The sequence below is a fragment of the Chiloscyllium plagiosum genome, unplaced genomic scaffold (assembly GCF_037043375.1).
Source record: "Chiloscyllium plagiosum isolate Xiang-an unplaced genomic scaffold, Cpla_swu_hap1 HiC_scaffold_35, whole genome shotgun sequence".
NCBI lineage: Eukaryota > Metazoa > Chordata > Chondrichthyes > Orectolobiformes > Hemiscylliidae > Chiloscyllium > Chiloscyllium plagiosum.
Window position 1 is genome coordinate 35814502 of NW_028270173.1, and position 16224 is coordinate 35830725.

The window sequence follows — 16224 nt, forward strand, 5'->3', positions numbered from 1 at the left end:
TTACTGAATGACAAAGAATATTTGGGAACAAAGACAAAAATATAATTAGTAAGTCTGCAGTCACAGTCTTCCTCTCTCTAATGCTACAGAATACAGTTTCTGGGCCAGCATAAAATCATGTTGGTGATCCATGTTAAAGTGTAACTATAACTAAACCATTTGATTCTCAGCCTGTAAATCCGTCGATAAATTAAGAACATAGAAAATAGAACATTTTCTATGTTCTAATACAGCCCACTTCAGGCCATTCGACCCTCTATGTTGCGCCGACCTGTGGAACCAATCTGAAGCCCATCTAAATTACACTATTCCATTCTCATCCATATGCCTATCTAATGACTATTTTAATGTCATTAAAGCTGACGAGTCCAATACTGTTGAAAGCAGTGCGTTCCACGCCCCTACTACTCTCTGAGTAAAGAAACTTCCTCTGACATCTGTCCTATACTTATCACACCCAATTTAAAGCTATGTGTCCTCGTGCTAACCATTGCCATCTGAAGGAAAAGGTTCTCACTGCCCAACCTATCTAATACTCTGATTATCTTATCTATGTCTCAATTAGGTCACCTCTCAACCTTCTTTTCTCTAACGAAAACCGCCTCAAATCCCTCAGCCTTTCCTCATAAGACCTTCCCTCCATATCAGGAAGCATCCAAGCAAATCACCTCTGAAGCCTTTCCAAAGCGTCCACATGCTTCCTATAATGTGGTGACCAGAACTGTGTGCAATACTCCAAATGTGGCTGCGCCAGATGTTTGTACAGCTACAGCATGATCTCATGGTTCTGAAACTCCATCCCTCTACCAATAAAAACTAATGTACTTTCTTTACAACCCGATCAATCTGGGTGACAACTTCCAAGGATCTATGTATATGGTCACTGACATCTCTCTGCTCATCTAAATTACTAAGAACCTTACCACTCGCCTAGTAATCTACATTCCTGTTACTGCTTTTGAAGTGAATCGCTTCACACTTTTAAGCATTAAACTCCATTTGCCACCTCTCAGCCCAGCTCTGCAGTTTATATTTGTTTCTCTGTAAGCTACAACATCGTTCGTCACTATCCACAACTCTACCAACATTAGTGTCATCCACAAATTTATTAACTGGTCCTTCTATGCCGTCATCCAGATCATTGATAAAAATGACAAACAAAAGTGTCCCCAAAACAGATCCTTGCGGTACTACACTAGTATCCGAACTCCAGAATAAATATTTCGCATCAACCACCACTCTCTGTCTTCTTTCAGTGAGCAAATTTCTGATCGAAACCGTTAAATCACCCACAATCTAATGCCTCCCTATTTTGTGCAATAGCCTACCACAGGCAACCGAAACAAACGCCTTACTGAAATCCATATACAGTACATCAACTGCTTTACAATCATTCACCTGTTTGGTCACCTTCTCAAAGAACTCAATAAGGTTTGTGAGGCACGACCTACACTTCACAGAACTGTTGACTATCCTGAAACAACATAGTCCTTTCCAGGTGACTATAAATCCTATCTCCTACAACCCTTTCCAACACTTTACCCACAACAGAAGTAAGGCTCAAAGGTCGCTAATTCCCAAGGTTGCCTCTACTCCCTTTCTTGAACAAGAGGACAACATTTGCTATCCTCCAATCTTCTGGCACTGTTCCTGTAGGCAATGATGACATAAAGGTCAAAGTCAAAGTTTCGGCAATCTGTTCCCTGGCTTCCCAGAGAATGTTAGGGTAAATACCATCCTGCCCAGGATGGAATTTTACGCTTTCCAGAATTACTTCTACCGCATCCTTATGCACCTACATTCTACCTCGTCAACTCGCCTGTGCCATTGTATTCGTCTTGAACATATTGTCTCTTTTGTGTGTGAATACTGATGAAAAGTATTCATTTAGCACTTGCTCTATCTTCTCTGAATCCATGCACAGCATCCCACTACTGCGCTTGCTTGTTCCTAATCTTACACTTGCCATTCGCTTATTCCTGATATACCTATAGAAATCCTTAGGGTTTTCCTTAATCTTATCCGCCAAAAACTTCTCGTGTCCCCTCCTGTCTCTTCTTTTCTCTCTCTTTAGGTCTTTCCTGGCTGGCTTGTAACTCTCAAGTGCCCTAACTGTCCCACCACATCTCATTCTGACATAGACCTTCTTCTTCGTCTTGTCAAATGAATTAACTTCCTGAGTAAATTATGGCTCCTGCGCTCGACAACTAGCTCCCTCCCTGACCGGTACATATCTATCAAGGACCCGCAGTATCTGTTACTTGAATAAGCTCCATATGTGCCCATTCCTGCAGTGTCTTTCCCCATCCTTTGCATACTAAATCTTGTCTCATCATATCGTAATTGCTTTTCCCGCAGCTATAACATTTACACTGCGGTATATACTTATTCCTCTTCATCACGAAAGTAAACATAACTGAATTGTGGCCACTATCACCAAAGTATTCACCTATCTTCAAACTGATCACCTGATCTGGCTCATTCTAATCTAATGTGTAACAAATCTAGTGTGGCCTCGCCCCTTGTGGGCCTGTCAACATTCTGTGTCAGGAAACCTTCCTGCACACATTGGATAAAAACTAATCCTTCTAATGTACTTGAGCTATAGTATTTCCAGTTAATATTTGGAAAGTTAAAATTCTCCATAAAAAATCTACCCTGTCACTCGCTCCTATCAATGATCATCTTTACTATCATATCCTCTATATCTCTTGAACTATTTGGAGGCCTATAGAAAACACCCAACATGATAACTTCTCCTTTCCTGTTTCTAATGTCATACATCCTTAGTAGACGAGTCCTCAAATGTCCTTTCTGCAACCATAATGACCTTGACTAACAGTGTTTCTCCACCCCTTCTTTTACCATTTTCTCTATTCCTACTGAAACACCAAAATCCTGGAACCTGCAATAAGTATCCCTATTCTTGCTCTATCCATGTCTCTGAAATTGCCACAACATTGAAATCCCATTACCAACCCATACTGCAAATTCACCCACGTTATTCTGGATGCTCCTGGTGTTGAAGTTGACACACTTCAATCCAACTTCTTGCTTTTGATGGCCTTCAGGACGAGCAGCAGCAATCCAGTGGAAAACAATGGCAAGCTGCTATAGTTGCTCTAATGGGACTCCATAGTCCAACCTCCAGCTACATTCACTGCTTTCCTTCTGTTAGCTAACCCTTTATCTACGACAGTACATTACCTGCTAATCTCCCTGACATAGAAAGTAATATACAGTCATTTAGTAAGAATTGGCTAACAGACAGAAAATTGTACAGTGAGAAAATGGATCATTGCCCCATTTCCAAATTGTGATTCGAAGCGGAGAAAAGGGATCACACTGGGAAATGGTGTTTTCACTGCCAGAAAATGGGACATGTAAAAACACATGACACCAGTTATAGTCCAACAAGTTTATTTGAAATCACAAGCTTTCTGAGTGCTGGCCCTTCGTAAGTTGAAGTGCCCACAATCACTTGGCACACTTCATCTGACGAAGGAACAACACGGCGAAAGCATAGAATTCCACAGCACAGAAAAAAGGCCCTTCAGCCCATCGGATCCATGCCAATAACATAGAACTACCTTATTATTCCAATCCTATTTCCAGCACTTAGCCCCGAAATTTGTATGCCTTGGCATGGTAAGTGCATATCTAAATTCTTTGTTATGGACCAGCCCAAACACCCTGAAATTACATTTAAAAGATAGTCCAAACTCTATTTTTTTCTTATTTTAAACGTAAATGTAAGGTGTCGCATACATTTTCAGTTCCAGATGCAATTGAGTTAGTCATAATGCTTTATAGGAAGACATAATTTATTCTACTGTTCGAAGTTTAAAGCAAAAACAAGGCTTCACACGTTGTTTATCTTCTCATAGATTGTGCTTCATCTCTTCTCAAATCTGTCTCGAAAAAAAAACAAAACGGTAAAATCCACATGTTAATGCAACAGCATCGTCACAACTTCAATCTTGTAAGGGTTTCTGTCTCCACCATTCCTTACAGGTAGGAAGTTCCAGATACCCACAGTCCTCTGTGTGAAACTCTTTTCCTCATATATCCACTACAATGTTTCCTCCAGATCTTAAATAGTTAGCTCGTTCCTCTTCAGTTCTCCACTTGAAGACAGGTATCTATCTATTGCTTGAAAAGCGTTGATTTCACGACCAGATAATATGCGGAGGTTTAGACCAAGACTTCCTCAGTAATGGCTGGGATCAAACCTCTTGCTGTTGGCATTAATTTGCTAACATGCGAGTTGATTCAGCCCTTTGGCCTTATTAAATTGCACACTGTAACCTAGGTAGTGTTTTTTTTACGTTGAGTGATATTATTTAAAAATGAACTGAGCATTTCTCGCTGGATATTATTATACCACGTTTAATGATGCTGTGGACTTTATCTTTCAGTTCCTTCATAAACTCGTGTGAATAATCACACATTTTAACTTTTCATGTGCATCGCATATTAGTGGGGCATAATGAAACGCGCCTCCAACATTATTCATATCAACTGCTTAATTTATCCATAATCTGGCACAAAAAACACATTGGCTTCATTGCCAGTCGTGGATGGATATTATGAGAGTCACCATTATGTTCGCAAAGCAGTGCTTGTTTGAAGTATTCGTCTTGTTGCACCAACATTTCTGTACTGACACAAGAGAAGATACTTGAAAGTTTTCTTGAAATTGTGATTACAGAGTGCATAGCAGGCTGGGTTGACAGTGCTGTTGATGTAACAGAACCAGTATCCAATAGTCCAAACTGGATTGGGGACACAGATTGAACAAAAGGTTTTAATGAACACGATAACATGGTATGGGGTCCAGGTTATAATAAATGCCAGGAGAATTGCGAAGATAGTTTGAGTCACCCTCATTTCTCGGGTTGTAATGGCCTTCTTGTTAGCAGGACTCTTGGTCACGGTATTGATTTTATCGTCAGCTCTGACCTTTCTGCCTGTCCCATTCTCGCTACTGATGGTTGGTACTATTCCTGAATTAGTTGAACTGTTATTGTAGCTTTGAGATTTGCGAGCTATCTTTAAACAAAATAGTTTGCATATTTCCTTACTGAGACAGCTTTGCTCACTTGGAAGATTTGTTCTCTGTTGCATCATTCCTTGTTTCATCTGGTTTGATGGGAACCCACTGAAAAAAGTGGGCTCATTGAATAACTCTGGCCCCTTTTCTTGGGCACAATTAGAATTTGTTATTTCACCATTTTGCTCTTGGACGGGGGAAGTACCGTCATCCACATTGGTTATGCTTGTGCTATCCATTTTTTTCATTTTATCCTTCATTAGACTGGGACAACCGCTGTCCTTGCTTGACTCTGACATCTTCTTATTATCTTTTATTTGACACTTGCTGGCTCGAGATATGTGCGCATACAAGATCACCATGATAGTAACAGGGAGATAAAACGCGACTATCGTAGTACCAAAAGTAACAACAGCATTTGAGAGGAATTGAACATAGCACTCGCCATCACTAACATTCCGTTCACCTGTGATAAACTGCCAGACGAGAATGGGAGGAGTGAACATAATAAATGGTAACATCCAAGCAGTCGCAATCATCATCATTGCCCTCTTCGTTGTTCTCCTCAAAGGGTAGCTAAGCGGTTTGGTCACACAGAAGTAGCGGTCAAGGCTGATCACAAGGAGGTTCATGGCGGAGGCATTACTGACAACATAATCTACAGCAAGCCATAAATCACATATCACTGGGCCCATCGACCAGTAACCTGTTACAATGTAAATGGTGTATAGATTCATGGAGAATACACCTACAATCAGATCTGCGCAGGCTAAGCTGAAAATAAAGTAGTTATTAATAGTTTGTAATTGTTTGTTGACTTTAATAGAACATATGACCAGAATGTTTCCTATTATAGTCACTAAGCTTAATGATCCTGTTACAATCACAACGAAGACCAATTTAAGCGTTTTGTAAGAAGTCCCGTTTCCACTATCGAGCCAGCCAGTTGGGTTACTGAGAGATTCATTTCCATCTGTTCCATTTTCCGCTATCCGATTCTGATGCGTAGTTTGCGCTGATAAAACATAAATGTCGAAAGTGGATAAAAAGATCAGTAAAGCATTTTGATTCCAGATCGATCATTGAATTCATACAGGAAAGAACAAACAAAGCAAGCGGCTCTTATAAACGTGAAGATCCTTCTCATGCCCCGGTTTAATTCGAAATGAGCTCACGGGGCATTAAATCTAAACTGATTTCAATTTTATATTAATCACGCGGGTTAGCTTATTTACAGTGGTCCAAAATGCCCGAAGCACGAATGTTTTCTTTACGTTTTGAGTTGTCAACATTTATTAATTTTGAGTTGGTAGAATTTGTGTATCAGCAGCAAATAATCATTTAAACTTATTCAATTCAAGCAGTAGCGGAGAGTTAATGGAGAACAGATGACCAGTAATAACCTGTCCTCACATACACACACACAAAAGCTCACGTACGATACAACCTAATTAGCTCTCAGATCTCGGCAGAAGAGAGGCTCATGCTCTGAGCTCTAAACCCTGGAGGAAGGGTGAAGCCTGAGTTTGAGTCAATTCATAGTATAGTTATCCTTTTGATTACTTTTCATGAGATCTCAGTTCAAGAGGGCGAGTCCCACTGAGCACGCTTGTCGGGCATGCGACTGGCAGCAATGAACATTACATATTGGAAGACGCAGAATGATGGATTGTCCCTGTGTTTTCCTGTCAAAATGATGTTTCTGCAACAATTCCGCCCTCAGAGCAATCCTTCAAAGATCCTCAAAACATTGACCATACGTCCATTAAACAGCTTCGAGGTGAGATTTAAAGGTTGGCATAAATGAACGGAAAACCACAGAATGATAATGGCTTATCACCAGCGACACTTCCTCATTTTTCTGATCACATCGCTGCCATGTTTTACGAGGACAGCGCTGTAAACAGGGGAGGATGATTACTTCTCATGGATTTTGTCATTGCTGAGTAGAATTGAAATAGCATGGCATGATGTAACAATTCTTTACTGAAGCTAGTGCTGCAAAAGTACCTAATATCCCAATCACTACATGTGAATATCTAAATACATAATATTACATCGATTTAAAATTCCCATAAGGAACAAATGGAAACGAAAACAGAAATTGCTGGAGAGACCAGGGAACATATTGAACCATGTACAAAAACACGGGGAATGGAGAAAAACTGACTTTTCTTTTTCAAGTAGATAAAAGAGACATGATAGAGCAAATCATCTTGGACTGCACTGCATCATTCTATGGTTTCTGCTCGTCACTTAAATCGTCAATAGACTTCAGTACGAAATTGCCAAACTGTAGCTACAAAATCGTGCCCCTGATGATGCTCGTTTCCTGCTCATTTATTCTTTTAGTCCTGTTTTTGAATAAACACTATTCAGCGCAAATTTTCCATTCGACAGTGGGTTCCATTTAAGAAAGTAAATGCCGAGGATTATGGGTATGCACTGTTTGAAAACTCAACACACTGTTGTCTATTTCTTTTAACGCTTCGCGAAGTTCGGAATGGATGTAGAAAATTAAAGCCTCATTTGCAGTGAAAGACTATATTAATAATTTAGAATGAAAGATTGTGTTATTATGATAACAAATCAATGCATGCTTGAGGTTTTTTTTTAATCCACGATATTAGTAGCTGGCTTTTCTTCTTCAGCACAATTTAACTTTAAAGCTACTTTGTTTTCTAATTTCCTGCTTAAATTTTGTCAGAAAACAACCAAGCAACTGCCTGTCTTACCTGCTTGATGACATCGCAAGATTCCTTTGATTCTGTGCAATGCACAAATTGGTGTCGAGTAAAGGGAAGGTAATGCCACAATATATTGACCGATTTTTTGTGAGGTGCTTTCTTTCAGTTCATTCATTCCCCCAACCACATTGCAAACATGTGAAGCAATTTAAAATAGAAATACATAGTGCGTTTGGGCTTGAATGTTTGTATTGTACCATCCAGAGAATGCTTCTATCAAGATCACTTTCGTCTGTAAGCGCTTCATAGCTCCCAGGAAACCATTCTTTTTTTTTGAAGGATTTAGGCCGTGCCTAGCACATTCATAGCCCACTCAGCATGCCAGTAGTCTATGCACTTCGCTCGGACATATTTAATCTAGTTTCCTGTTCATTACCTGTCCTGTACATTAATTGTACACACGTCCATCCTTCTGCATCATAAGGGGTTTCATGGTCTAACTGTTGTGTGATCAATTAACATCCCGAGTTTTCTCTCAAACAATGTCACTGCCTTGTATTTTTTGCATCGTCATGATCATTTTGACATGTGAAATGATTTTGAAAATCAAAAGCATTAACTGTTTTGAAGAGCTGTGACTTTGAATTTCACCCATGCTTCATATTTTCTCGAACTTTATTTGAACAATCGAGTCTGTCCATTTTTATTCTCAATCTATTTTTCTTTGCATCGATTGTTTTTCCCTTTGCGTTTGATTCTGCTCTTCAACTCTCCTTTCCGCTGTCCCTTTTGGAAGCTTTTTATGTTGACAAACCTCATAGTTATTCTTCTATTCATGCAAACATTAATTGTGTTTTCAGAAAAATTCAGGTAAACGAAACAACAATAGACAAAAATGCGAGCAGATACTCTTCCCCAACGGATTTACAGATCAAATGTGAAGCTTGTGTTTTTTTCCTTGGATAGTCGTTCACAGGATGACGGCATTGCTGGCTTGGCCAACATTTATTGCTCATTATTACTTGCCCAAAGGACAGCTCAGAGTCAACTATATTATTACAATTATGTTTCGTCAAATGCTGAGGGATGCTAAAAGGCAGGAGAGGTATCCATAGTATTGATGGTGCTCATTTAAAAAAATAATTACACGTATGCTGCAAAATGTTTTAAGAAGCAACAGCTGTAACTGAAAAGTGGGTAGCAAATCTTATCAGTGGTGTATGTTAAAAAAAAACCCAAACGCTCAGCACTTCTCTGAAAGAAAAAATATGTTCACACTGAAATGTGTTTAGGGCGGCATCGTGGCTTCGTGGTCCCAGGTTCGATTCCAGCCTCGACGGACTGTCTGTGTGCAATTTGCACAAGTTTTGTGATTGACATATGAAAGAAGTGAAACTACCACGGTCATTCTCACAGATGAGAGCTTTAACAAACTATCAAGTTATTTTTCAATGTATAATTTCAGTTACATAACACTGTAAATATTTGCTATAAATTCTTTGTCGTACAATTGTGTATTCCACAAACATCCGATGAAGGAGCAACGCTCTGAAAGCTAATGCTTCCAGTTAAACCTGTTGGACTATAACCTGGTTTGTGTGATTTTTAAACTTCATTATCAGTTGCTGTTACTGCCCTTCTGCCCTGAAGGCTAATTTTACTTCTTATCATGAATGTTGAAACGATACCCTGTCAACTAACTGCACACCATTAACATATTAGAAAGGCACAATTCATAGCATCGACGTGTATTGGATATCACTATTTACCCGCGGTTCAGACCTAAAATCGTCCACTTACTACCATTCTTTTAGTTCTTTCTGTTAGCCAATTCGTTATCACCAATGTCCCTATCAATGCTAGGGGCATTAACTAATATTTTGATTCCTAATCTAATTTCGGAATAACAATGAGTTTAATAAGGAATGATTGTTTTTGCTTCAGAATTATGTTTTAAAAATCCAACACAACAACAAGCTTTTTGGTTCAACCGTTCAATCCTGATTATTTCAAAGATCTGTTGAACGACCCTCACTTTTTCTCACCGTTTTACAGTATTCTGGCAAATGTTCTTCCTTCAGTTATTTATTAAATTCCTGTTTGAAGCCGACAATTGCATTTGTGGCAATCAAAACATCAAGCTCTGGGTTTCAAATCCTGAGCACTGTTTGTGCGAAATTGTTTCCCTTTGTCTTTGTGCATTTTTGTTTTGAAAGTCTGTGCACTTGATTATTAGTATTATAGCCATTGGAATCATCTTGCCTTGTTATATATCATTATGCAAAAAAAATGTCCTTTGATTTATGGATTGTGGGCATCAATATCCAGGCCAGTCAGTATTAATCCATTCACCGTTGCGCTCATAAAACATTCAAGCAACCTTCCCTTTTAATCATTCTCCATTTAATGTTTACTTTTTCCTTATAATCACAACATTAATACTCACTTGAACCACTCTTGCAGTGGAATCAGTTTTCCTATCAATTTTTGATTGCTGTTTTCAGAATTTGCTGCTGGTTTTGAAGTGTAACTTTCACCACCAAACATTCAAGCACTGTATCTACTCTAATTTAAAAGGTGCACGCCAGCATCGTTTGGATTGCTAATCTTCTCCTCAAACTTTTCACTGTTCCTACCACATTTGAAATTATACTCGAAAAGGTTTTGTATTTATGTTTATCATAACCTCCTGACTATTAAAGTTTTACAACTTAGAAACAAAACTGCTGTTTCATTTGTTTATTTTTCGTCACCTTGCTGCCACTTGTTGGATTGCGATAACAGTAATGCAACAATCGCTTTTTACTGTATGTCGACATGATTTGCAGTTGCATTATTGCTATTTCCAGGTAAGGAATCCTTCAAATCAGAGTTTGTTCCACAACACATTTATTTCTACTGAATTTTAGCTTACAAGTGTTCGGCAATTCCTCACGTTTCTAAATATTCCCCCTTCAATATTTTAAAATCCTCCTTATTTCCAATTTTTGCACTCTGAGACCTGTATTGTTGCCACTCACAGAACAAAACCTAGACTTCTTAGATCATGAATTCAGTGAGAATTACTGTTACTGGTGGGAAGTATCTCGATCACATCGTTTAATTAATTAACCAATTTAAGTAAACGGTTTATTGAACACATTTTTCAATTGCTCTCTGAACTTCCTGAGAGTCATGGCATAAATGCAAGTACGTGTGCAGCAACTTAGGAGCTGGAGCATGACTCCTAATTCTTGCCTTAAATAAGGCACCAATATAGACTCAGACTCGAAGAACATCATTCCAACACATGCAGAATCCACCACATGGATCGACCATAACAGAATGAAATACCCAGACAGAACAAAAAGTAAAGTGTTCGTCTTTGTGTGTCTCTCCATCACCAATTCACAAGGACGCTCACCATTGCTGCTTCCCTGTAGTCTCTTACAGACTGTTCTGGATAGTAACATATGTCTAATGATGAGAACATGAAGCAGTAGAATGACGACAAATGGCAACACCAGAGTAAGAATATAGTGAAGACGCATGGCTGCCAAACTGTCCAGTGTTTCTGTAACATTTGTTGATGCACAACAAAACCAATCTTTGTACCCAAGTCGATAATTATCCGTTAACATAACATACCACGTGATGTTCTTTATAGCGCTCAGTAAAATCACCGATCCCAGGGCAAAAGCCGCAGTTTTCTCAGTGCAATATTTACGTTTAAACTTGTGGCAACAAATGGCTACAAACTGATCAAAAGTGAACACGACAGTGAACCAGACACAACAGTCTGTGGTTGAATGCAGCATGATGTCATGGATTTTATATATTTCGGTGAAGTGCTCAAGAACAAAACTTTTCTGAAAAAGAATAGGAAAGTATCTGTCCATCAGTTCAATAATAAGAAGCAAGGTATCCGCCGCAGCCATAGACAGCAAGTAATGGGTAACGCATTTGGTGAGACCACAGCTCCCCCGAGATAGAATCAGAACAGTCACTATGTTAACTGTGAGGAAGAGATATAAATAGGAGAAAAAGTAGTTCACTCGTGTAAAAATAACAACGTCACTATTCAGAAATTGTGAAAAGTACAATATATCAATATGTTCTCATTTTGATATATTTTCAGATCTACTCAAATGCACATGATTGTCATTTATAGATGATTCGGTGGAAAACTTCTCAACGAACTTATTTCAGAGCCAACAGAAGGTTTTAATATTCATGTCAGCGATATTCTGCACGCTGGTGATGCTGCACTAATTATGTAGCCTGAAGACAAGCTAGCAAACCTCAACATGTCATGGATTGATGTGTGTGATCTTCTCCTCCACACATTCAAATTCAAGAAAACTCTGCTTTGGGACAGCGTGATGTTTCTACTCACATAATCAGACTGAAAAAAAAACACACAGCACTGGAAGCAATCAATAACTTCTGCCAACTCGTCTATGTTGTGAGAAAACTGTCTCCTACTGACAAACTCAGAAAAAGGAAGTCTCCACGTTTGAACTTTTGTCAGAACTGATAGGAAGAGAAAAAATATCTGAAACAATCTGACCGACACAACCTTGAGTGGTTGAATACCTTCAGCCAATTGCTTATTTGTCGTGAAGCTTGAATAAGCAAAATGTCAAAGTCAGGGTCGCGGCGTTGAAGCTCACGTGCCCGAGGCTCACGTGCTCCTTTCTCTCTCTCTGCTTTTTTACTCTGTTTTTACTTCTTTTTCTTTTTTTATCTTTAGTCTTTTTAATCTTGGCGTCGTTTGCTTCCATTAAGGGAGCTCAAGTGCGGACACTTTGGTGGGGCGGAAGAGGAATGACGGCAGCGTAGGGCACAAAGCGGCTGTCGTGAGATGATTCTGGAGAGTGGTGACTTTAGTTCCAGTGGCGGTAACGTCGTTTGGTCTGGTGCAGGCAGCGCCAATGTGGTGGCTGAGGCTGTGGCAGCATTGCTCCACCCAATGCAGGATTCATGGTGGCAGCGGTGGAAAAAATATTAGTAGAGAGTGGCAACTCTAAGTTGTAGGGGAGTCATTTGTAACAAATGAACCAGGACTCTTCTGAACCCTTGTCGGTGGTGGAGATTCTATGGTCCGACCAAATTGTGCCAGCAGAGGGAGAGCCAGAAGTCGCCATTCCATTCCATTGGGACATTCCATTTGGTTTTGTTCCTGTTCCTTTGATTTGTACTTGTTGCATTGTTTCTCTAAGATGGCGAGGAGATTGTAGACTGTTTCCTCTTTTCTCTGTGTTCCTGTAATTGGTATGTGGCAATAGAATCTAATCTAATCTAATCTAATCTAATCTAATCTAATCTAATCTAACCAGCTAAATCAAATATGCCAAGAACGGTTTTGGAACTTAAACAGTGGATACCTCACTAGTTTTGGTAGTTCCACGTCTACAAATAAATTCCTTGCAAGGAGATGAGTGTGTAAGGGAGCACCACTTCAAGAAGATTTTCAAACAAAACCTTAGATGTCAATGGCAATCACAAGTCTAGAATTCTTCCTGAAGATTGATATAAATTAAGTCAACGTCTGTAAAGTGCAACCAGAATGCTCTCAAATTTTAGAGATGTAAAGGGGAATTCCAACTTGTCAAACTTTGTCACAATAGATTTCATCCCCAATGACGGATGGGGTGAATTCCCCTCGTCGTACTTGGACCAGTCACTCTCGTTCCACCTTCACCACAAGGCAATTCATTTCACCTATAATCTCCATTTTTCTAAGGCTGCATTTGCATCATCTCTCGCAGGTGGATCCTTGCTAAACTGAGGTTAATATTGAAATACACGTGTGACAATACAATCTATCAGTGCCAGTAAAAATTACTCGACGAACTCCATCACTTAATGAAATTGAATATTTAAGATAAATAAAAGAAAATGCAAGTCTTATTGTGACAGGGTTCCTTTCTCTCTGCTTCAGAATCCAATTTCGAACCCAGCATTTTTTTTGTGCTGGATGTTAAAGTGGCACTGTGATCAAACCAATTGATAATCAGTGAGTAAATCCAGTCACAACCTACTGGCCATTCAGTAACATCTCCTGATCAGCAATCCCGTGGAATGGAATAGCAAACCATTATAGTCACTCCAATGCAAGCGTATGATCCAATGTCCAGAAACCCTCACTGCTTTCTGTTTTCTGCTGATTCATAATCCATGGCAGTAATTAATTGCTAAAGGTCATGGTATAGGAAACATGTATTGACATTTATTAACCTTTGGCTATCCGACAGGAAAGAAGTACTCACTATAAATGGATCATTTGCACATTTCCAGACTATGATTGTTGGAGGCACAGTCGGATCAGTATATGTGTTCATTCACAACCTATATCAATGTTTTGGCCGCATAAACCAAATGTAATTTTCTAAAATTGCAGACATCACAAAGGAAATCAGGGATGTATCCAATGAGGAACATGTAAAACACACTCCAGAAAATGTGGACAGGAATAAAGATTGGGAATAAGACGGCAATTGACATATATATATATATATATATATATATATATTTGGGATTATCCAATTTTACAAGAACAGCATATGTCCAGAGTAGTTCATAAATGGTGAGAGGTAGAAATTTCTAAATTAGGAAAGGAACCTTAGTCTGCTTGTCAATAAATCTCAAGTGTCATGCACTCAAGTGTCGGGGTGACAGATGAGAATGGAAAACGGAGGGTTGGCCTTTCTCACAAGGGGATCTGAGTACAGATGCGCGGAAGTGTTGCTATAATTCTTGGGAAGCTTCTTAATCCTGCAGCTGGATTACTGCATGCAGTTTTGGCGTCTTTACTCAAAGATATGTTTACCAGTGAAGGAATGTAATGAAGATTCACCAGACTTGTTCTCTGGATATCAGGACATGCCTCTGCAGAGATTCAACAAAGTTGGTCTGTAGACGTAGGAGTTTTGACGAACGAGTCATCATCACAATGAAAACTGCAAAATATATAAAGGGATGAAACAATGCAAGCCAGTTTGTTCCTCTGGCTTAGGAGTCGGGACTGTGTGTCAAAACATAAAATAACGATGTCTTTCATGACCAAAGTCTGGAGAATTTTGTTTTTGCTCAGAGATAGGAAATCTTAGAGAACTGCTGCCTCGAGCACTGAGGAAGTGCGTCAGTTTAAATTCGTGTCGAATAAACTGAACAAAGGGTGATGGTGTTTTTTTTAGAAATGTTGCAAAGGGTTTATGCCTGGAGTGAAAAAATCTTGATACATTCAATCAGAAGTGGCTACATTATTGACAGGTCAGAATTGTCGGACTGAATGATCTATTTGTTTTTATATGTTATTAAACAAGCAGAAAATGCAGATGCACAAACATGAATGGTGGAATTTTGTCGAAGATGTTGTCAGAATCAGTGCATTCAGAAAGTTTCCGAGTTTTCACGTAAAAAGAGCTATACCTGTCAAAAAGTGTTGAAGAGACCAAGAAACATTAGAGGAGTTCGGGACTTTAGAGCATATTGTTTGTGGGTCTGAGAGAGACTTCTTCTCACACGTGCCACAGACCCCATTACGTTGAATTATTTCAAATCAACAATTTGAAATGGGTCCGCTGCAAGCCTATTGATTACATGAAATTGCGATTAGAAGATGATTCGTGCTTGTTATAAAATCAAGCCATCTCGAAAAGAAAGAATGATGTGAAGTCAGGGATAGCATAAAATGAGATGGATGACCGGAGTGCATTCAAAGTCATGACTGTGAAATGTTTCACTGATTATCTAAAGTCTATGTATCTCCACGTGTTGATATTAATCTGTATCATGATGCGTGTGAGACAGAATTAGAATTAGTGTTTTCTAGTGTGTACTGGAAATTTGAAATAATTGAATCTTAAGAAGAAAATCCCAAATGGGAACAATTGGAAAAGTAAATTGGCTACAGCATTCTAAATAAATCCACTAGCGGTAAAAATAAATGTACATTGGTATAACATGATGGGTAAAATGAATAAAATTCACTCAATGAATGGATTTGTTGGCTTAAAACAATGAAAAATTATAAAAATTAATAACTGGAAGTATAGACTTACCAGAAACACCAAAGACAGCGAGGAGAGGATAATACATCTTTCCTAAGCTGATGATGAATTTGTAAATCATCCACTGGTCCATCTCAGTAGAGCCACTGGTGAGAATAAGTGATGCATCTGCTGACACTAAATATATATAACCGACTGAAAAGTGTTTCACCTACAAAAAAAAAGTGGTACAAATTGATTCCATGGAGGCAGTCATTAATTGCAATCAGTGAACAAATATGTTCAGATAATTCATTTCAGATTCAACACATTTTGGTATCATTGCATACATTTAGCCACAGGGCCACCCTTCACAAAGCAAATTCCTTGATATTTCCAGTATAAACACGACATGAAACCAACATCAATTCACACTTGATTGTCCTCATAGCATGAGACGATGCATTGCTCGTCTAACTTCAGTGATCTGTTATGCATACTCTATTTTGTT

At 38.9% G+C, this 16224-nt stretch overlaps 1 protein-coding gene across 1 annotated transcript; it reads right to left on the reverse strand.

Moving 5' to 3' along the window:
- Nucleotides 1–4602: 4602 nt before the first annotated feature.
- Nucleotides 4603–15867, reverse strand: LOC122541233 (muscarinic acetylcholine receptor M2-like). Its single transcript, XM_087978982.1, has 2 exons — nt 15786–15867; nt 4603–6068 (listed from the first exon to the last, which is right to left on the reverse strand). The coding sequence occupies exons 1-2, from the start codon at nt 15865–15867 to the stop codon at nt 4603–4605; spliced, it is 1548 nt and encodes a 515-aa protein (XP_087835108.1).
- Between the last annotated feature and the right edge of the window lie 357 nt (nt 15868–16224).

What these genes read in the sequence shown, in the direction of transcription:
- LOC122541233 (XM_087978982.1), bottom strand. Translation starts at nt 15,867, where the DNA reads ATGGACCAGTGGATGATTTACAAATTCATCATCAGCTTAGGAAAGATG. An exon ending in CGCTGTCTTTGGTGTTTCTG is followed by an intron (nt 6,069 to 15,785) that starts GTAAGTCTATAC and finishes ATGTTTTATCAG; the next exon opens with CGCAAACTACGCATCAGAAT.